Source organism: Acinonyx jubatus, chromosome B2, assembly GCF_027475565.1.
Source record: "Acinonyx jubatus isolate Ajub_Pintada_27869175 chromosome B2, VMU_Ajub_asm_v1.0, whole genome shotgun sequence".
Classification (NCBI taxonomy): Eukaryota; Metazoa; Chordata; class Mammalia; order Carnivora; family Felidae; genus Acinonyx; species Acinonyx jubatus.
In genome coordinates, this window is record NC_069385.1 from 35,040,335 (window position 1) to 35,064,398 (window position 24,064).

Here is a 24,064-nt window from a genome sequence, read left to right on the forward strand (position 1 = left end):
TTTCCACCATAAAAGGTGGAAATGGTGTGAGGGAAGCAAAGAAAGTATAATGAAAGATGCATGAAAACGCTGCTTCTGTCAGTTCCACTGACAAAACGTTCTGTGCACTGCTATGTTCTCACTGCAGCATGGAGCCATTTGCAAAGTAACGATTAATTTCCACACTCACAAAGTTACCCGCTGTCTTCCATGAGACGGAAATGTGGCCTGGCTTCTGCCATCTGATTTACACTTGGTATTCTAAAATAATTAATGATATCACTGACAGTATATTTTTAGTACATGCTTTTTTTTTTTATCATTTCACAGAAAATAATCTTAGACATGAGAAATGTAAAGAGAACACCATAGGGATACAGATATGAAAGTGAATTTTGGTCCTTGATTTATTCTCTAACCCAAAGGCCCTACTTACGATACCTTCAGAAAAGCAACACGGATCTTCTCCAACAAAGAAAAAAGATGTTCTTCCATGTTTAGTATACTTTAAACATCTGAAAGTTGCTATTTATATATTCATTGCTTTGCCAATAAAAGGCTTCATAACTGTTTTGTTTTGTTTTCCTAAACTGATCTACTACTAATTTATTATGCAAGACTATTTCAAACATCTATTGAGTCCATATTTTTACAGGAAATAACAGAGAAACTGACATGCCACAGAAATTGAGACTATGTGTATGAACTCCATGCAACTTTCAGCCTCCATGGTAGGAAGCTTAGCTACATCCGTGCAATTCCTCAGTTTATCTCCCTGGATAAGTTGTTCCTTCCACTCTAGGAACATGACCACATGTTGTCATTTTGAAATCTGGCTTCTCCATTATTTTTTCTTTATCCTGTCATTTTAAATGTCTAACTTGCTACAAACTCCTTTCCTTCATGGTTTCTAAACAAGTTTACTTCTCTTTTGGATTAAACCATCACCCCTTGGCCTTTGACACTGTCCCATTCCTCCCTTTCACATTTATGTTCATGAAAAACAAGAGTCTACACCCATACCCATACACCCATATTATTGGTCTACACCCACTGTATCCCTTTCATTGCTCAAAACTTTGATATCTGCCCCAGGATTCTACTAAAGCTGGTGTTATGAATGGCACAGTGTGATCCTAAGTGTCAGTCTCAAAAGCCTCATTTTAATTGGCCTCTTTGGGTGATATGAAAAGGTTATACTCCCTTATAGGATTCTCACCCTTCAGCTTTCAGGACACCGCATTTACTCTTACTATTCTTCTGTTCTTTTCCCTTCAGTGTGATTCCTAATCTTTCACATCATGATGCACAGGGAAAGGGACGATGCTGTAGGGCACACTGGGATGAACATGTGAGAATGCCCATGGTTGGAAAAGATGGGAATAACTAGGCCCTGTCTGGCTCCCCTGAAGGTCAAAGGTCACTGTTTCAGCAATCTTGTAGTCTATTTACAACATAACAGTTATCTATCTCTACCCTATGTGGCTACTCTTGAATTTCTGACATCTAAAACTCACCAGGTCAAAGGTCAACTTGATATATATTTTTTTCCCCTTAAACTTGCTTCTCATCCTATTATTCTTTTGGGGGGAATGGTAATATCCTCCACCATATGACCTGGATACCGTCCTTGACTTTTGTCTTCTATCATCACACTCCCAAACACTTTGAAATCTTTCACGTCTGTGTCTTACTGATCTTACTTATAGATTCTAAAATAAGAATTTAGCTTTTATTCCATTAGGGTTTACCTGCTTTGTCTCATGATATTTCCATAAGTTGCTTTGATAAGAATATAATGAATATCATATAGAATATCCAAGAAGTCTTCACGGGTCACGGTTCTACTGATTCGAGGGTCATCACCATAATATTTCCATTCTTTCTGTTAATAAGAAGAGAAACCACTTTGATGAAACTAAATGCGAAACCACTGGCATCCTTGCACCAAACTAATAACCTTACCTCTGTCATTTCAATCTCGTGCCTTGTCAATTGGCCAATTAGAGGAGCAGCCATATGCCTGATGATAATTCTAGCATGAGTAGGAGTCCCACCTCGAATTATAACTTGAGGATTATAGGTGGAGAAACCTGTCTCTTCCCGAGCCTCAAAATAGATCGCGTACTTGAGTTTGCCTCCATAGGCCATCAACTGATGGAATAAAATAAGGAATGATGAGTTAGATGATGCCCCCCATGGCATGATTCCAAAAGTATATTTTCCTTTGTTCTCATATGCCTTTGAAGTTCTTGTCGTTTACCTTCTTGCCTTCAAATTGTTCTGGAAGTTTCCAGTAAAAGGGTTCCAGGTGGAGCTCCTGTCTCACCAGATCCATATGTGCAACAGTCTCTGGATGTTGAAAAACGATGCCTTTGGTGGTAGTATGCTGCAGAGCCTCGTCCACCAGGGGCAGGATGGTCTGCTCAGGCTTCAGAGTCACCTGCACGGAAATCGAAACACAGCGGGGGGCTGAGTTCACATCTCGTGGGCACTCCTGTAAGACTAGGTGATGGACTTGCGTGTCTACCTGCAGCCCCTTTCTGCTTCCGAGGAGGTGTTCCGACCCGAAACTAAACTCGTGCAGAGTGAGCCAGCAGGAGGGGGGTGAATCTTTCAGTCTTGTTTGCATAGGGAAAACTACAACATCTGTGAGAATTGGTCATTTACACTAATACGAAGTAGAACTTAAAAGTGGGAGGCATTAAGGAAAAAATAGGGTAAAAATGAAAATGCTGCCACCCTAAAAGTCAATGATCCTCTAAGGCCAGGTAGCGTGAATGTGCAGCAAGTTCCGGTTTCCATCACTGCCTTAGCGCATACCCACATTCATGCTCCGGTGCCCTCTCTCGGAATGCGGCTTCCTTCCATCCCAAAACATAATGCTTCTTTTACAACGTTTCCCTTTATTACTTGGCATCTATTTCCTTATCAACAATAAATGAACTATTTTTTTGGAAGATAAAAAAGCATTTACTCCAACCGTCGAAGGCCACACGGCCCCAGTTCTAAATGTGCGCAGGGGAAAAGGTTACTTAAATGCTTTACCATTGCCTCCTATCCCTCGTGCCTGGCTGAAAGACACCAGCAAGAACTAACAGTAAACCATTACGTGGCTCAGCGGTTTCTTACTCACCTGCGTACGGATCAGTCCTTTGGCTTCAGAGCACTGGGTAGTGGCGCCGAAGCAATAGCAGCTGCTGCAGCCAAGTGGGTTCTTGGCATCTAGTCCAAACTTGCCTGGCCGGCACCTGTCACAGCGCACACCTTCTACATGCACCTGAAGAGGAGGAGAGTTCCTCAGGGTCCATAATGAAGTTGTGAGAGAAATGCACTTGAGAATGAATAATGCTTCTTTTTAATTGAGCAAAAAGGAACGCTGAGTGTTAGACTCACATCGCAAATGGCAGTTGTGGTTAATTTCATTGTTAGGATTTCCTAAGTCTAAAACAGGCTCTATTTACACATAAATGCATTGCAAAGGATACCATATATGGTTTTTAAAACCTAAGTAGCATTTCCTAATATCCACTGTGAACAATACAAAAGAGTCATGAAAATTTCAAAAGCAAAATAGAAACACTGATTCCTAGACAGGGGTGTGACACAAAGTTGTAAAACACAGGCAGGGTGTTACAATATAGGTTCATATAATTATCATGATATGATGTATATACACACATACAATGCATATTAAATATAGTGTATAATCATAACATGTAATAATGTAGCATTGGACTTTGTGTTTTGTCTGGGGCAAAATGGGCTGCCACTTTCTGAAATTCTGGAGACTATTTTAATAATCACGCCCTGGATTTTATTTTCCTATTTCCTCTGTTCCTCTTTGCACAGACTTTTTCTTGAAAAGATACCTCTGACACAGTCTTAACTGTATTTATCCTGGGATTGATTTTTCAGATCTAAGGGGGAAAAAAATCCCTCTTATCCTTTTTAATTGGCTGTTTTTCTACATCATTTAACAATATTAATGAGAGCTGAATCTTGCACGCAGTCGCTGTTTGTTATGTCAGTGTTTTTATGTGATGAAATTTTACCGAACTTCCATAGCAGTAAATATATCTTTTCAGTGTACAGTGATTGTGGGTTAATTTGAAGAGAAATGTTTTTTTATAAGCCCTATTATCTAGCTGTGATTTTTCTCTGATGATGCTTAAGAGAACTGTCATTTTTTTCCTTCCCAAATTACTCCTTTTTAAGCAAAGCAAATATGTAAAGAAAAATTGAACTTTACCATTAAAAATATATCGTCTCTATCAACTAGAATAGAAGTTGGATTTTGGTTGAAAAGAAGTTCTTAAAGAGAACTTATTATGCCAATATGTGTATGTGTATGCCAATGAACATATATGAATAAAAACTGTGCCTAGTAATGAATTTTTATTTGTTTAATGCCGTGAAGTCCATGAATAACGGAGACTGAAGTTAAAATTAAGCAATGGAAATAGAATCCAGGGAAATCTTTCCTTACCGTATGTCAGCAGCACATACCTTACAGGTGCATTGCCCTGTCTGATCCATACAGGAGCACTTTTTAGTCTCTGAATCGCAGGTCCTTTCATCAGTACCCGGCAGGAAGCACTCGCAGGGGCTGCAGTGAGGGTAGTTCCAGTGACCTCGATTGCACTCTGTACATTTTGCACCAGAGAATTTGGGATGACAGTTGCATTGGCCTGTGTTTGTATTGCATTGGAAATCCAAGGATCCTACTGTGCTGCAGTTACAAGCCTATGGAGGAGATAAAAACAGCAACCATTAACACCATTTCATGGGAAATATCTTAAAATTTTAATTCGAATGTTTCTCTGCTTCCATTAAATACATATTAATCATGTGTCTGTTATATGCTTTGTACTGTTCTAGTTTAGTCACTTGGGAAACATCAGCGAACATAACATTAAAATCGTTTCCTGCATTTACTAAAACAGATGACTGTTCAGAAAACATAATCCTATTGAATAAGAAATAAAATGTGTTTGTTTCTGTCTTTTTTTGTGGCAAGGAAGAGGAGTTAGGTATGCGTTTTCTTCAACCGCTTTCTGTTTCAAAGAGTGAAGTTTAGACAAAGTCATTCTACCTTATCATCTCATTTTTACAGAATTAAAGTTGTAAAGAGACTTATCTCACAGTCTAACAGAAGGAGACAAGTGAGTATATATATAACAGCATGAAATAAGAATTACATAATAGAAGTGCAGAAGTCTCTGAGAACATACAGACTCCCAAACCAGATTTGGGGAAGCTGAGAGGACTCAGGCAAGTGACATCTAGAATGCACTTTTCTGACATTTAGTTTTGCAAATGAGCCTGATTTGAGGGGCTTTGCTGCTAACCTATTTTCTTCTTCCTAGGCATGCATAAGCTTGTTCTCTTTATTTAGGTAATTCAAAGTTTTGCTAGAATTTTTAAAAGTTTGAGTCTTTTTTATTAATTTACTGGAATCTGTTAAAGTTCTTTCAGTTTGAGAACAAAATTACTTTTGATTGAAATTTTTAGTTCTGTTCTATTTTTTTTAAGTTTATTTATTTATTTATTTTTGAGAGAGAGAGAGAGAGAGAGAGAGAGAGAGAGAGAGAGAGAGAGAGAGAGAGAGAGAGAGAGAGAGAGACATTAGAATCCGAAGCAGGTTTCAGGCTCCAAGCTGTCAGCACAGAGCCTGACATGGGGCTCAAACTCATGAGCAGTGAGATCATGACCTGAGCTGAAGTCGGAAGCTAAACCGACTGAGCCATCCAGGTGCCCCTAGTTCTGTTCTAATTTACCAATTTTCTTCTTCAGAATCACCTGCAATTATTAAAGTATACCACTTGTGTCTGTTTGCAAAATCTGTAATATTAGGACCTAATATTTTCTGTAGTTTTCTATTTGCCTCTCAAATTTGTTGACCATTTTATAGTGCCCATTTTACATAGTGAAAATTCTCTCCTATGTATATGCCACCAATGCATTTTTAATTACACTATTGCTTTTTTAGCTGAGTTTCCATAATTTATTTCATCTCACTCACCTTCAATTTCTACTCATCCATGTGTCTTTTCGTCTTACATTCTTTTCAGGCTTTCTGCTCTTGATTTACAGAGCTCATATCTCATTGTAATTTAATGAAAAAGCCAAGCAGGCTTCTAAAATGCCATTAGGAGCTTGGAATAAGTCATTTTCAGAGATCAGCAGTGCCAGTGACCAAAGTACTGTCTCTGAGCTCTCAGTTCCCTCTTCCTTACCCTGCTTTATGATACTGTAGTTAGACCCTGTAGACATTTCTCCGTGGTTAGGCAGCAGAAGTTTAGGCCTAGTCAACAGTGGGCCCCAGAGAGACCTAATAAGGCCCCAGTGGAGGGAAGACACTTCTGTCCTGGGTTCTGGTTCTTCATCACTATCGTCATTACTATTTTACTATTTGGCATCGAAGCCCAGTAGCCCAGAAAGAACTTCATTTGGGCCTTCAGGCCCAAAAGGGACTTTCTCCCCATCAGCAACTTTCTGAGTAGCTTTAGTCTGCACATATGCTCTGAATGTGACCAATAGCTCCGGCCTGCTCACTACCTGCAACAGCGGTTTACAGCTTCTATAGACCAGTACTTACCCGCAAACTCTGTTCACCCTCACTCAGCCTAGAAATAGTAGTTTCACGTTTGTACCTGCTACTTCAGGTCCCCATATATCTCTTCTTATCCTTTTTTAGGAACTAACGACCTATTACCAGCTAACAATTCTTTATATTCTATTTTCCCTGTTGAAATAACTTGTGGTTTCTGTCTTATAAGCGGGTCCTGACTTGGTACCCATGTGGGTGCCACCTCTCGTGTCTGAGTCTTCCCTCACACAGTGTTTGTACGTCATCGATGACCCGATTCTTTTTGGTGCTGTTTTATTATCCTTCTTAGATCTGTAGCTCTATGCAGACTTATATGCATTGCAACTTGCCAAATTCCCAGATCCAAGTCTAGGTGGATATTCCTTTGCGTTTCCTACACTTTCATTGCTCAGCTTAATTCTTATGTCCACCACTACTGGGGACACTCCTGTCCCTGCTCCTGCCCGTAGCAGTTTACTTAGAAGACGACTCTTTCTAGGATGTGATATATAATCACCAGCTTCTTCAATCATCTTTCCTGTCCAAATGTTTGGTGAAGTATCTTTGCAGATTCTGACATTGAAATAATCACCAGGCCTCCTTTGGGGTTAATCTCTGTGATTAAGTTTTTTTCTGACTTCTTTGTTATCCAGAAAAAAAAAATCCTACTAAAAGTTATTTGAAGCCTGAAGATCCAAAATGCGATTATTTATTATATAATAAATGTAGACATAGTTTCCTAAGAATAGAATAACCCACTGCTGTCACTCCACCGAAGTCATCTTTATAGAACATCAGATTTAGAATGTGATTTCAAAACAAGGATAATTAACTTTGACTTCAATGATTTTTTTTGGCTCACTTAATAAAATGGGCCATAATTAGAAACAGAAAATTATGATACGTTATGGAAACTGCAGTCATGTAATAAATTTTAAAAGGTCTTATGAGACATTCTTATCCTTTAACTAAAACATGAAGTGTCTGCTACCCCATTTGTTATATAATACCAAAGCACTAATTCTTAAAGATTAGATGACTACACAAGCAGACACGGGGCCTTTCCAAATCAGGAAGTTTATTCCGGAAGTTATAGTGGAGACTAAAAGGGACCATTAACCATATGTTTGGATAGTACTATGGCCAACATCAAACTTAAATCATAATTAGATGTAATGTTTATTTAGCAATAGAGGATTTATGCACTATTCCCCTGCTAGTGAAAGATGGCTGGCTTTGTATTCTACTTCACTGAAAGCTCAAATGATGTGTGTCCTCACACCTCAACACAGAGAAATTATGCATGACACAAAGAAAGGGAAGCCGTAAATCTCAAATCACTGTTCATTTAGATTATAATCATCCAAAGTTTTTCGGTGGTAGAATACATGCTCATAAATATTTGTGAGGACTCTATGTATTTTTTTGTGATTGTTCATAATGATGAAGTGTGTAGCTATTCAGAAATTTAGATTTTAAACAGTGGTTCAAAGTAATAAAACATTTTCAACCAACTCCAATAAACATAACGTTTATCCAACAACCAGTAAAAATAACAGTATCAAACACAGAACTACAATTTTTTTCTAAGGAAACTTGGTTTATATTCCATCCTGATTTGTATCCACATTAGGCATCAGCTTTAATTTCAGAAGATTATTAGAGTTTGGCCACATTGCAGGATTTTGTGAATAGAATAGAACCCTCTTAAGTTTACTTATGGCTTATTCATGAGTCCAAGGGTTGGGGCAGATGCTTGGATTAAAGGTGAAAATGCAAAAAGTCAGTCACCAAAACTTATAACACTGTTCATACTTACAAAAAACTTTGGAACTCTTGAGAAATTTTGTTTTGTTTCTAAAAATGTAGTTCAAACTTAATAGTGCCATTGGCAATAGAAAAAATGAGTGTCCTGTCTAGTTTCTAATTTAATTTAAAATTTAATTTAATTTAAATTAAAATTTAATTTAATCTAATCATATAGGTAATTGAAGTCATGTATCTATATTTCCTTGAACAATCACCAATACTCTTGTTTGCCTCTAGATTATGTATTCTGGACCAGTGTATTCAAATGTTTTAGCATATATGTAGAGATGATTAGACCTTGCATGTGTGCTATATCAGTGAAAAAAAACAGTTTACATCACTATAGTATACTACCATGGAGTCAAACAGGTCACACTTGGTCATGATGTTCCAATAATCTCCAGCCCAATGTGACCAATTAGAACACCTCTCATTAACATCAAAAATGCCCTTATTTGCCGCTCTTAATGGACACAGGCCAGCCCTAATCCTATTTGACCTGTGTTACATTTGACACACAAAAAATATTTCTTCTCTTTAAACAGTCTCTTAGGTGTTTTTTAAAAATTTTTTTGACATTTATTCATTATTGAAAGATAAAGACAGAGCATGAGCAGAGGAGGGTCAGAGAGAGAGGGAGACACAGAAGCCAAGGCAGGCTCCAGGCTCCGAGCTGTCAGCACAGAGCCCAATGCAGGGCTCTAACCCACGAATCACGAGATCATGACCTGAGCCAAAGTCGGACGCCCAACTGACTGAACTACCCAGGAGACCCCAGTCTCTTAGTTTTTAAAACACTCACTTAGTTTATCTTCTGTCTTTTAAGCTGCTAACCGACAAAATCAAAAACTAAAAAATGAAAAATAAGAAACAACTATTTTTAGACTGAATGCCAGGAAGCACAGTACTGTGATTTCTGAGAGAAGAAAAGCAAAGCAGTATATAAAGGAAGTTTCTAGGCTGCAACCCATAAAAGAAGAACCCAAATGAAGCCCTGCACTATAACTGGGTTGAGAAACATAGAGTATAGAGATGCTGAGACAGAATTTATTGGGCCAATAGAATATGTGTCTAAAAAATAGAAAGTCGGGATGCCTGGGTGGCTCAGTTGTTTAAGAATCTGATTCTTGATTTCAGCTCAGGTCATGATCTCATGGTTCACAAGATTGAGGCCCCCACATGGGGCTCTGCACTAACAACACAGATCCTGCTTGGGATTCTCTCTCCCTCTCTCTCTCCCTCTTCCCCATGCACACACTCTCTCTGCCTCTCTCTCAAAAAAAAAAAAAAAACTTAAAAAAAATAAATTTATGGGCACCTGGGTGGCTCAGTAGGTTAAGCATCCGACTTTGGCTCATGTCACAATCTCATGGTTCACAAGTTCACACCCCGTGTGGGACTCTGTGCTGCTATCTCAGAGCTTGGAGCCTGCTTCAGATTCTGTGAGTGTCTCTCTCTCTGCCCCTGCCCTTCCCTGCACGTGCTCTGTCTCTCTCGCTCAAAAATAAATATAAAAAAAATTTTTAAAAATTTAAAAATGAGAAAGTTATATACAGAGAGAATTCTAGAAATCTGCACAAGTGTCCCCTTGAGTCTTTGGCTGAGTACTGATCTGTGTATGCATGGGATAAAATTCTGTGTGGCTGAGGGAAAAAAAAAGAAAAAAAAAAACACTGAAAAGGCATGAGCTTAAAAATTCCCTTGAAATAATTCATATCCCCAACAGCCAGAGTGGAGATACACAGTAATGCACCAGGTAGCGTTCTCAATGCACTTAGCCCTTTAGTAGTGATGCTAAATGATCCCTGGATTAAAGGGTGCTCTAGACCTTCCCTAAAAACAAAAGGAAACAACAAAACAACAAAAACCCCAAACACTTAAAAACAAGGATCAAACAGATCCAAGTGATCAGTGAGTAATTAACCTGTTTGCTAAGATAAAGATTAATACTCCTTAAAAGAATACAACAAAACCAATGTGAAAAAATGAAAAATGTACAACAATGATCTGGCATCCACATCGAAATGATCAGGCATGGAGAGAAACATAACCAGGAGAAAAGTCAACCATTAAGAATAGTATTGAAATAAAAGAAATGTTGGAATTAGCAGACAATCACACTGCAAAAGCTAATATTTATATTATAAATATTCTCAAGAATAAATGGAAATGTGAATATAATGAGGAGAGAAATGACAGCTATAAAAAAATTCAACCAGAAATTTTAAAGATGAAAAGATGAAAAATTTGAAATGAAAAATTATTATGTAACCAACTGGATTAAGAATAGATTAGACACTGTAGAAAAAAAATCAGTAAATTTAGACACTTAATAATAGAAGCTATCAAAAATAAAGAATAGAGAAAAAATAAGAATGAGAGAGCAAACAGAATCTCAGTCAACTGTGGAAAAATATCAAGTAGACCAACATATACATGAGTTCCATGAGGAGACAATGAGGATAAAGAAGAGAAAAATATTTGAAGATATACTGGCTGGAAGATTTCCAAATTTAATAAAAACTCTGGTCCCACAGATCTAACAGGTCCAACTTACCATATGAGAAGTAAACAAGAAAACCACAAAAAGACAGCATAATCAAATTGCTGAAAACCAGGACTTTAAAAAAAATTGTTTAATGTTTATTTATTTCTGAGACAGAGAGAGACAGAGCATGAGTAGGGGAGGGGCAGAGAGAGAGGGAGACACAAAATCAGAAGCAGGCTCCAGGCTCTGAGCTGTTAGCACAGAGCCCGATGCGGGACTCGAACTCACGGACCGTGAGATCATGACCTGAGCTGAAGTTGGTCACTCAACCGCCTGAGCCACCCAGGCGCCCCTGAAAACCAGGACTTTTATATCTAGAAAAAATGTCTTTGGAAAAGGAAGGAAAAATGCAGTTTTTGAACATATAAAATTGAAAGAATCATTGAGAGCAGACCTTACCAGAAATAATAATAGTCATAATTAGGGATGTAGTTAATGGAAGAACTAACATGATATGAAACAGAATTTGGCTGTACACAAAGTAACAGAGAGCATGGGAATTGACACATGTATAGAAAACAGAAAAGCAGCATTTTTGCCTTTTAAAAAGAAAATTGACTATGTATGTATGTATTTTTGAGGGGTTTTTTTATGTCTATTTTTGAGAGAATACAAGCGGGGAAGGGGCTGACAGAGAGGGACAGAGGTTATGAAGTGGGCTCTGTGCTACAGGCTGACAGCAGCCAGCCTGATGTGAAGCTCGAACTCATGAACTGAGAGATTGTGGCTTGAGCCAAAGTTGAACACTCAACCTACTGAGCCGCCCAGGTGCCCCCATTAACTATTTAAATCAAAATCACCATAGGGCGCCTGGGTGCCTCAGTAGGTTGAGCATCCAACTTAGGCTCAGGTAATGAGCTCCGTGTTAGGCTCTATGCTGACATCTCGGAGCTTGGAGGCTGCTTCAGATTCTGTGTCTCCCCCTCTGTTGTCCCTCCCTTATTCCCACCCCCCCCTCAAAAATAAAATAAACATTAAAAAAATTTAAATCAGAATCATAAGATTATATTGTAGGATATATAATACATAGAAGTAAGGTGTATGACAACAATAACATAAAGGACAAGAAGAAGTAACAAAAAGGGTAAGCAGGAATTAGAGGTTTACTCTTGTAAGGTTTCTACACTAAATTTAAAGTATATAATATTATTTTAAGATACATTATGAAAAGTTAAGATGTTGAGCTATTAAAATATTAAGTTAATATCTATCTCTAGGCAATGACAAAAAAACATAAAATATAGTTAATAAGTCAAAAGTGAAGATAAAATGTAATTATAAAAATTACTCAATCCAAAATAAGACAAGAAGAAAAAAGAAAGCAAGAACAGGTGGGGCAAAGCAAACAGGAAAATGTAGACTTAACTCCATCATATGGATAATTACATTAAATGGAAATGTTCCAATTAAGATTATATCAATAACAAAGATTTAAATATATGCTATCTAAAAGAGACACGTTAAAATATTTTAAAAGAGATGGAATAAATGACAGTGTGGAAAAATGTATACCACACAAATACCAATCAAAAGAAGGATGGAACTCTGGCTATATGATTATCAGAAAAAGTATTCTTTTTTCACAAGAAATATTACCCAGGATAAAAGGGACGCTTCATATTGATAAGGGCATCAACTTTTCAAAAAGACATAATCATCCTAAATGAGTATATACCTAATATTATCACTTCAAAATACATGAATCAAAACCTGAGAGAACTGAAAGACAAATAGATAAATCATAATTATAGTTAAACACCCTCAGTTATTGATAGAATATGCACACATAAAAATCACTAAGAATAACTGGCTTGTATAGATTTCACCCAATAATAATAGAATACAAGATATTTTCATGTACATTAATCAAAATGCACACTGTTATGAGACATAATACCAATCTCTATAAATTCAAAAGGACTGAAATAAAACACATTATGTTCTGAGACCAATACAGAACTAAATTAGATGTCAATAGCAGAAAGATATCTTTAAAACTCCCAAATATATGATGATTATACAACATATTTCTAAACAGTGAATAAAAATAAGTAGTAAAATAAATAAGAATATTTTAAGGGTGAAAATTTAAACAATATATCAAAATGTGAGGTATGCAACTAAATTAGTGCCTGGAAGGAAACTTAATATATTTGTTGAATATATATTGAAGCTACCAAAAAGTAACTGGAATAAATTTTAATTTAAAATAAAATGCTTATATTAGTAAAGAAGAGAGATCTCAAGTCAATGACCTAAGCTTTCAGTTTAAGAAACTTGGAAAACAAGAGAAAACTAAACTCAAAGTAAACAAAAGAAAGGAATGTTTATTTTGTACAGTTATCAAACGTATTGGTTAAAGTTGCTCATATTATTTCATATTATTATTTTAGTGTATGCAGGATCTTCATGATGTCCCTTCCTTTATTCTTGACTTTGATTATTTTTCGTCTTTTTTTTTCTTGATCAGTCTTCTTAGAGTATCATCAACTTTATTAATAATTGCAAAAAAACAGTTTCTGGCGTCATTGGCCTTTCTCTATTTTTATTTTCTATTTCATTGATTATGCAAACTCCTCAGAAACTATGAGAAAGGAATACTTCCCAATCTATTTCATGAGGGTAGCAGTACCCCAATAACAAAATCAGACAATAACACTCTAAGAAAAGACAAACTATGAACTAACAGTCCTTATGAACAGACCCAGAGATCATTAACAAAATGCTAACAAACATAATCTAAAATAATTTAAAGTAGATAATCGCTCATGATCAAGCAGGATTTATCTGAGGATTGTGAAGTTGGACCAACATTTGAAAATCAATTAATATGATTCACCACATTAGCAGCTGAAAATGAAAAATTATATGATCATCTCCATAGATGCAGAAAATGCTTTTGATAAAATTGGACATATATTCTTGATAAAAGTTCTTAATAAACTAGGAATATGAGGGACATCTTTAAACTGATAAAGAGCGTTTGATGAAGGACATTTGTAAACATTATTCTTAATTGTAAAAGACTGAATCCTTTCTACTTAACATAAGGAATAAGACAGGGATATTTGCTCCCACCACTACAAATCAACATTTTACTGCAATAGGCAAACAAAATGGAATAAAAGTTACATGGGTTGGAAGAGAAGAAGTAAAACTCAATTTGCAGATGGTATTATTGTCTACATAGAAAATCCTAGTGAAGTTACCAAAAAATAGCTAGAATAAACTTCTAGCAGGGTGTCAATATAGAAAGTTAACAAATGGGGTGCGTGGCTGGCTTAGTCGGTAGAGCATGCAACACTTGATTGTGGGTTGTGAGTTCAAGCTCCAAGTTGGGCATAGAGGCTACTAAAAAATATATAGAAATATAGTCTATTAAAAAAATAAAAGTTATTGTATAAAGATAATTGCATTTTCTGTTCTGGCAACAGTTGGAAACTGAAGTGAAATAAATAATAACATTTGTGTAAAAAATATAAAACACAATGATAAATGTAATAAGATGTACAAGACTTGTCCACCAAAAACTATAAAATGCTGCCGAGAAAAAAAAATTACAAAGAAAAGTAAATGAAAACCTACGTCATATTGATACACTGGAAGATCTAATATTCTTAAAATGTCAATTTTCCCCAAATTGACCTGTAGATTCAATATAATCCCAAGCAAAGTCTAGAAGGCTATTGGTAAAGAAATTGAGAAGCTGATTTAAAAATTTATATGAAAATGCAAAGGATCTAACGTGTGCAAAAGGTATTAGAAATGAACGACAGTTGGAGAGTTTATACCACCCAATTTCATGCTCTGCTAGAAAGCTATAGTGATCAAGACAGTACAGTGTCAGTATAAGGACAGATAGACCAATGAAACAGAATAGAGTTCAGAAATGTATGTGCACATATAGTGCCAGGTTATTTTGACAAAGGAACTAAAGTAATTCAATGAGGAAGAAGAATAATCTTTTCAGAAAAGATGTTGGAAAAATTGGATATCCATTAAAAGGTGAACTTTGACCCTTACCTCAAACCATATAGAAAAATTAATATTGAAAATGCAACGTGGACCTAAATATAAAATTCAAAACTATAAAACTTCTTGAGGAAAACATAGGAGAGGTGTCTCTAGATCTTGACTTAAGCCAATGTGCATTTCTTAGGAAATAAAAAGCATGACCCATGAAACAAAAGGATAATAAACTAGTCTTTATAAAAATTAGGTGAAGATACCACAGCAGAAGTAAAACACAAGCTGTATACTGGGAGAAAATGGTTACAGAACATAAATATATTAAAGGACTGGTATCTAGAATACATAAAGAACTCTTACAACACATTACTGGGAAAATTAACAACCCCAAATAGAAAAGATTCGTACAGACACTTTTCAAGAAGATATATAAATGGGAAATAAATAAGATTATTCCCAATATCATTGGACATTAAAGAAAGGCAAGGATATAAATAAACATCCAACTGAATGCTTAAAATTAAAGAGTCAAAATCCCAAATGTTGGTAAGGATGTGGAGTATTCTTGTGATGAAAAATGAAAACATAGGTCTACACCCATGCTTTTGACTTATAGACTAATGTTCATAGCAAAATTATTCATAATAGCACCACACTAGAAGTAACCCCAATGCCCATTAAATAGTAAATAGAAAAGTCATTGCGCATCATCCAATGTAAAATTATTAAACAATTAAAAATAACAAACTACTCATATACAACAGTGTAGTTGAATCACAAAAGCATTATACTGCATAAAGAAAGCTGGGCCAAGAATAATTCCCCCAAACAAATAAACAAACAAAACCCAAACAATAACATGTAGTATGACTTGATTTCTATGAATTTGTGGAACTGACATTACTATAGTGATAGAAGGAGAAACAATAGTTTCCTGGTGCGACTAAGAGGGGGAAGGGAAGCCAACTACAAGAAGGCATCAGGGTGGTTATATAACTGTAATCATTGGTCAAAACTCAACACTTTATTTTATTTTGTTTAAATTTGTTTAATGTTTATTTTTGAGAGAGAGAGAGAGAGAGAGAGAGAGAGAGAGAGAGAGAGAGAGAGAATGAACACCAGCAGAGGTGGGGCAGAGAGAGAGGGAGACCCAGAATCTGAGTCAGGCTCCAGGCTCTGAACTGTCAGCACTCGGGGTTTGAACCCATGAGCCATGGGAACATTACCAGCTGAAGTCAGACACTTAACCGACTGAGCCTTTCAGGCACCCAAAACTCAACACTTTAAATGAGTAATTGCATTTTATTTAGTTAATACCTCACAAAAAGCTGAAAAAAAAACCCGCAAAAACCCCTGTGGACTTATCACCTTTCCTACTTGAATTTGAGTCACCTATAATCCCTCTAGCAGTAAATACTCTCATTTAATTTCCTACAAAGCAAAACCCAGGACTCATCCTTAAGACTTCTCTCTTATCCTCCAAAACTATGAGTGCACCAAGCCATACAGCAGTGAGAATTCTGTAACATAGCCTACTCCCTGCATCTTCGTGGAGGCTCATTGGCTGCGTCCAAGCTTCTGTTCTCTCTCATCAATATTTCTGCAACAGCTCTATCTGTTACCTTTAACTCTGATGCTGGATAGATTTCTTGAAATGTAAATCTAATCATGCCACGTTCTAAGGTACACTCGTGGGAAAAATGAGGATTTTTTTCAAGCTAAAGGTTGTCAGTATGACTCCCCAGAATCCTTTCAAATGCTTCTTGAAAACTGAAACCTAGTCCTAATTTAGGGGCAATTCCTATAGATTTTTGGCAAATTCCTTTAATTAGTTCCTAATTTTTTGTATTTTGCAGATAATATTTCATTGTGTCTAGGTATGAAGTTATTGGCTGTTTCTGGTTTTACGTTTTCCTTTTTTTTTTGTAGGTATAATGAATAAAGATACATAAATGTGTACTTACTTCATATTTCCCAGAAGTAAAATGAAATGTAAGACACTGATCAGTATCTGCAATCACTCTATACTGTTAGTTCTATATTGTTTTATAAGGTAATATTGGCTTTTGAAATTCCCAACTATAAAGCTTTCACAAAATAAAAAAAAGTTTTGAAACATTCATTACCAGAGAAAATTAAGCAATTAACTCACCTTACAACCAGTGGTGATGCTGTGGCCCCAGGTGTTAGGTACACATTTAGAACATTTTTCTCCAATGGTATTGGGAGGGCAAATGCACTGACCGGTCTTTGGGTCACAATTATTACCCAGATGGGAACAATCACAAGCTTCACAAGTAAAAGGGAAAAAAATAGTAAAACAGTAAAAATTTGATAGGAAGTGCTGAGTTTATTTCTCTTGTTTTATTTTCCATATTATGGTTAAAGATTCTTGAAAGTGAAAACTGACCTCATTCATCTTTTATATCACAGAAAAGTGTTTTTCACAGAGATGATCAATAAATTTATGTTGTATTTCATTTAATGATTTCAAAAGGTAAAATATTTTTAGTTTTCAACTAAGTTTAAAGAAACAAGTGGTATATCAGATTCTATGCTAACCATATCTAGATACTATAAGGTTTAAAATTTTGTTTCTATAGTTATTTCAAGTGCATAACTAAATTTTCTATCCTGTATAGATTAGTATTTCCTTCCTGTTGATGACTATGATTTATAATAAAAACCAGTAATTAACAGGCTTCTTAAATTCAGTATATCATGTATGTAGTTTAATAGTCACACATCAGGACATTTCAGTTTTGCAAAAATTAAAAATAACTGACTTATGTGACCCTGTGTGTGTGTGCACATACGTGTGTGTATGAAGGTATTTTTGAGGTTTATTTACCACCTGCTTTGTTCTTTTCAATAGATTTTTCATTTTCTTAGCTATGATATGATACATGAAGAATGAAAATATCTCTATCCACTGCGCTTTCTCAAAGAATACAAAAATAAGATTTGAAAAAGAAAAAAAAAGAGACTTCAGAAGAGCTTCAAAGTCATCTAAGATGAGGAATGTCCACTACTGATTAGCTATAGTTGACTCAGCTACTGACTCAGCACTGAGTATATTTCAGTGCAGTGTTTCCAGCTGAAGCGTAAGCAAGGAAGAAACACCACCAAGTATTCAGATTCAAACAGAAGACCAATGTTACAAGAAATCTTTCAGTTGGCAATATGATGATGAAATCTTTAAATGAAATATATTTAGAGTATTTGATTAAGTTCAGTTTTTAAGGGATCGCAATTATCATTGCCTACAGCATACCAGCTGTGAAGAATGTTTAGCAGAATATTTGACATCAATGCCAAATAAATTTTACCTGTTGTTTTTGTTATTATTGCCGTTGATAATTTGAAGTCAAAGGATTTGTTTTATACATACCTTCACTAAGAAGAGAAACAGTTCATATTATGTTCAAATTTATGTGCTAAAAAATGTCTTGGGACAGTTCGAATTGTTACTTGCAGATAGAAATTCTCTAAGCAGTTCTTCCATGGGATCATAAAACTGAGTAGGGAGAAGACCTGAATAGTTAGCTAGTTTTCCCCTACCCAAACGGAATGTTTACCACAATTCAGAATGCTAACAAACATTGCTAATGATAATAACAATGATAAACACTTACCTGGTGTCTATGTGCCAGGCAGTATTCTAAATACTTTAGAGCCATTAACTCAACTAATTCTCACAAAAACCCAGTGAGACAGATACCATTCTGAAGTTAATAGACAAATTTTGCAGAGAGACAGCAAGACCAGGTCATATAGCTAGTTGCCCGTGGAGCCACTAAACTGATCCAAGCTATTTGGTGAAGTTATACCCTCAACCATAATGCTATCCTGCCTGTTTGGGACTGATTTTTGTCTGTTTCTCTGGATTTGAATGCTACTAAGTCTGCATTTCTAATGTTATCATCATTGCATAATTTTAAATAATGTTGTCTTATTTATAATTTCTGGTAGTGAATATACTTGAGTGTATAGCACCATTTTATTAATTCACATTAAGTGAACTGTTAGTAAGAATTGGATTTAAAGAACAGAATATTTTAAAACCCAGCTTTATATGTTTTAGTGTATATAGATGATGACTCAGGGATCACATACAAATTCTTAGAAGATGTACAATGATAACATTCAGAATAACAGAATGGCTTATCTTTGCAATAAAAAGTATATATTGAAATTGATTGAGAATATCTATAAGATACTCATTTTTAAAATAATTGGAAATATTACTCCTGCCACTACTTACATACATTTGCAACAATAGTCAATAATAATGTCTTAAAACCTTATCACATATTTATCATGGTACCAAGAGTAAAGGAGTATCATCAGTGTTAGATGAGTGAATTTAATAAGCAAAGGTGATACTCAACCTAATGAATGTTGGGATAAGGGTCAATTCCAAATTAGTAGCATATAAATCAAGGTAATGTTCAATCTTCATTTTCATTTGTAGTATGCTAATTCCTATTTTCTTACTTCATGATTTGTGGGAAGAATATGAGAATATTGCTTGAGAGAAATCATGGCTAGAAACCTTCATGTATTTCCCCAAGAACTAGCAAATACCTAGTGCTAATCTGTTGCTTTCTAGGAACATCATAGTTTTCAAGGCACATGAAAGTAGATGAAAAGATATTTTTTGTACTAGAAAAAGATATTAACTTCTCTGATCCTTGTACCAATTTTGCACTAGGAAAAGAGAAAGTTGAACTGTATTAACTTGGGAGTGAAGTTTAAGCTTCGAGAACACTGGCAAAAGAAAAATTGAACATTTGACTTTCAAGCTACAGGAGCCCTTGAGTGACTGACGGGCTGACTGGCGGTCACAGACAGGAAGGGACACAGCAGAATTGAGATCTGCTGATGGATTTTTTATGGAGTATTTGCAAGCAGTTATTTACAGTGCAGTGTTTCACCCTGCAATGTATTCCATTTGTTAGTTTATTTAAAATAAGCATACTTTACTTACTCAGTTAAATATTTTGGATCATATATTTGTTGTCAAGGTGCCCTTCCTTTAAATCTCTGGGAACCTGCAAGAATGAACTCCTACCGCTGCAAAAATGCTAAAACCAGAGAATGAATGTGTAGGGCTTAGTCTTATTTACAGACCTGTGCAGCCTCCTTCTTGGAAGTTGAAATAGCCGTGAGCACAGCGGTCACATTTCTTTCCTGCTACTCCAGGTTGGCACCAACATTGACCACTCTCTTCACAGTCAAATGACTTAGACCCAAAGGAATTGCAATTGCAGGGAACACACCCCCTTCCAGATTGTAGGCCGAAGGTTTCAGGCTGGCATAGAAAAGGAAAGAGAAAAATTAAATTTAAATCAATTAATTCATTATGAAACAAGATGCACAATGCCAAAAGAGGAGGCAGGAAAGAGAAATCAATGGGTTATCAAGGTTCATCACTGATGTTATGACAATGAGGTTGTAACTTCATCTAATGGACCTTTTCTATGATATCCAAAAAGAAGAGTTCAATTACTTTAAAATTTTATCAGAATTAATGGTAGAACTAGGGCATGATCCTTTTGTCTGTTTTATATTCACCAGCCTCTTCCTATGCCTCCCAAGATTTTAACAGTGATGTAGAACTAAGCTATGGGTGTTACTAATATTTTAATTTAAAAATTTACTTGCTTCCTTCCTAATAATCTGAATTGATTACTTTGAAATCTTATGAACTCCTTCTACTTGTTAAACATGTTTTCAATGTTATTGACCAGATGCCTACAGTTAAAATAGATGTTTTTCCTTTAATATTTGATCTAATTTTTATCATCTCTCCATAAATACTTCTGATCATTATTCTAGGGCTCACATTATAAATTTAACTTACAGGTTTATGCCTATGCTGACAAAATAATTGGTTTACAAACATATAGTTTCTTGGGTTTCATTTTAACAACTGAAATTGATTTGCGAGAACACACATCAAAGCACCAGATTAGATAGATGAAAGGAAACTTTTATTCTCTGATGAGTTATTCCTAGGCATATCTTTTATCTGTTTACAACAAATAACTTTCTATGATCGGTTTTCATTACTATCTTTGGTTTGAAATACATGTTATATGACCTAGAGGGCCTATTTTAGAAAGTGTGGATAAATTAAAAATTACCTCTACTAGAAAAATGAAAAGCGCATATCCTACTTAAAGCACATCAAGGTTGTATTTTAAAATATGAAGTATGTCACATTATTATGATATATTAATCTGAAAGATTAGTCTCAGTAATTACTTCTTTGTAAAAATAATTCCTATTTTAGAATATTAGACTTAACCATTACTTTCTGGTAGGAATAAATCTTGCTATTTAATACAAGCCACACAAAGAGAAATGAATAAGGCTTGTTACGTATTTTCACCATTGTTAACAGTATGAAAAATAGTTCTAGAAAACAAAATCACACTGAAAATTAGTCTCTTAATATGACTATAGCTAAGAACAGTGTTGGTGTTTAAATATAAAAGGGGTCGACTGAGTTCGATAATCATTTAATCTTTGTATTTACTGCTGACTTTATTTTTATTTCCGGTTCAAATTCAGATTTGACCATATTATTAAAGAAGAAAGTGTGTTGTGTTTATTGTACATCTGAAACTAACATAACACTGTATGTTAACAACACTGCAATCAATATAAAATAAAAAATACAATAAATAAAACAAAGAAGGAGGAAGGGAAGATTAACATATATGATATTTTTATTCATAAAAAATTAGCTATAAAATTCTAGATACCTGACCTAGAGAAATAAACAGAAATTCGGAAAATGGTTAAAGTATGAGCATGCCCATTACAGTATTATTTATGAGAGTAACTGCAGAGGTACTTAAATGTTTAATGTTAGAAAAAAAAAGTTGAATAAATCAAATTAGGATACATTCATGCTATGAAATAATATGCAATCATTAAAATCCTGTTTTGAAGCAGTTTTAATGATAGGAATATACTTAAGAGATAGCATTATGCAAAATTTCAAAAAGCAGAATACAAAATCATATATACACTATGATCCCAATTATATACCTATAATGACACACATACTGCCCCTCAGACACAAATAGAAACATGTATACATAGAAAAAAGACTAGAACAACTATATTAGTTTTTAAAAGTCTGAATCATAGATGTATTTGAATTTCTTATGCAAAGTATTTTGCATTTATTTCCTAAATTTTCTTGACTTAGAAATATGAATCAGAGACAGTACTTCAAATTCATCTTTATTTCCTAAATTTTTCTTCACTTGGCATATGTATATCTTTAATGGATATATCGATATAGTATTACATGAACTTCCAAGTCATAGTTAGTAAGAAAGTTCCAAAGTTCATTATGTAAAAAAATATGTACAAAAAAAATCTCTCTGTCATACATTTCAAATATTTAAATAATGTAGTTTTAAAGAATTGAGTAATACCAAAACAAAAGTAACAAACTTCACTAACAAAATTTTACTAAATTTGATGTACAAAATTTTATTTCAGAGGCTAGGGAAAATCTCTGTGGTAAGCAAATTCAAGAAGGAGATGTTCCCAGTCTGTAATCAAGATTAATGAGGTAAAACAAACATGGGAGACAGTCCTTATCCAGTGTTGCTGGAAAGCTTGATAATCTGTAAATTATTTTCACTTGGGATGATAATAACAACAGCACTTAGGTATTGTGCTGCTGTGTGCTAAGCACTGTTTTAAAGCTCTTTACAAATATGAATTCACTGAATCTTCAAGACAATCCTGGGAGATAGCTATTACCATCACCTTTATACTGAGTGGGAAACCAAAGGACAGAAAGGTCAAGCAATTTGCCTAAGGTCACCAGCTACCCAACTGTAGAGTCAGGGTTCCAAGTCAGGCAGCCTGGCTCCAGAGTCTGAGCTCTCTACTCTCACACATACTGTCTCAGGGGAAAAATGGTCTCAGGACAAAACACTACCTTGTACAACAGTGCTGTAGGGTATGTAGGAAAAGGCCATGAATGAGAGCAGAATTTCTGCTAAATTTATATTTTGGAGACATTTTGATCAGTCTCTATCCCTTTCTTTTACTTTAAATATATGTATCTGTTTTTGAAAAACAATTTTTAAAGATTTCTTCATCTAATAACAACAATGGCAACAACAGTAATGATACCTAGCATTCACTAAGAACTCTCCAGATGCGTGCCTTATGTACTGTTCCCATGACAATCCAGAGCCCGCCACGGAGGTGCCCGGGGAAGGTCTCCCTGGGAGAGAATCTGCAGCGAGTTGGCTGATTGACATCCTCCGGTTTCCACTCTTGTGGATCCACCGGAGGAACCCACACCAGGTCATGCTTCTCCAGGTCAAAGACTGATTACAATAAAGTCCAACAGTCTTTCTGCCCAATCCAGGATTCCTCAAACAGAAAACTGGTGCTCGGGCACTTCTGCTTGGCCTGACAAGCATTTGGCATTTTGGCAAAATGCACAGGAGGCTTTTCTGCTCGATCTTTCCTTCCCTTTCCCCTTTCACATCAGTCAGGCCTGCACTACGGCAGGAGGCTCCCTGTATACTATGCTCTCTTCTCCTTCAACTTTCATAGGCATTTCCCCCAGTCAATCTCTTCATATTTGCTTCTTGGAGGATCCAGGCTGTTAGATACCCTATGAAGCGGGTCCTCTGACAGATGAAGAAGGTACATTACAGAAAGACTTAAGGAACTGTCATAGCTAGGAAGTGGTGAGGCTGGGATTTGACCCGAGGCAGACCAATACCAGAACTTTTTTTTTTTCACTATAAATTTTTTTAATGTTTATTTATTTTTGAGAAAGAGACAGAGACAGACTGCAAGTGGGGAAGGTGCAGAGAGAGAGGGAGACACAGAATCTGAAGCAGGCTCCAGCCTCTGAGCCATCAGCATAGAGCCCGATACGGGGCTCAAACTCATGAACCACAAGATGATTATGACTTGAGCCAGCTGGATGCTTACTCCACTGAGCCACCCGGGTACCCCAGAGCTAATTTTCTTAAAATGCCAATAAAGAGGGACACCTGAGTGGCTCACTTGCTTGAGCGTCCAACTTCAGCTCAGGTCATGATCTCGTGGTTGATGGGCTTGAGCCCCACGTCGGGCTCTGTGCTGACAGCTCAGAGCCTGGAGCCTGCTTC

General features: G+C 35.8%; 1 protein-coding gene across 2 annotated transcripts in view; it reads right to left on the reverse strand.

Moving 5' to 3' along the window:
* Positions 1-24,064, reverse strand: part of LAMA2 (laminin subunit alpha 2) — a 606,210-nt gene that overhangs the window by 203,357 nt on the left and 378,789 nt on the right. For both annotated transcript variants that reach the window (XM_053222255.1, XM_053222254.1), the window contains exons 23-29: positions 20,031-20,211; positions 17,050-17,186; positions 4,489-4,725; positions 3,116-3,259; positions 2,243-2,422; positions 1,945-2,133; positions 1,731-1,864 (exon numbers count right to left, since the gene is read on the reverse strand). In XM_053222255.1, coding sequence (XP_053078230.1) covers positions 1,731-1,864; positions 1,945-2,133; positions 2,243-2,422; positions 3,116-3,259; positions 4,489-4,725; positions 17,050-17,186; positions 20,031-20,211 — 1,202 coding nt within the window. The remainder of the gene's footprint in view (positions 1-1,730; positions 1,865-1,944; positions 2,134-2,242; positions 2,423-3,115; positions 3,260-4,488; positions 4,726-17,049; positions 17,187-20,030; positions 20,212-24,064) is intronic.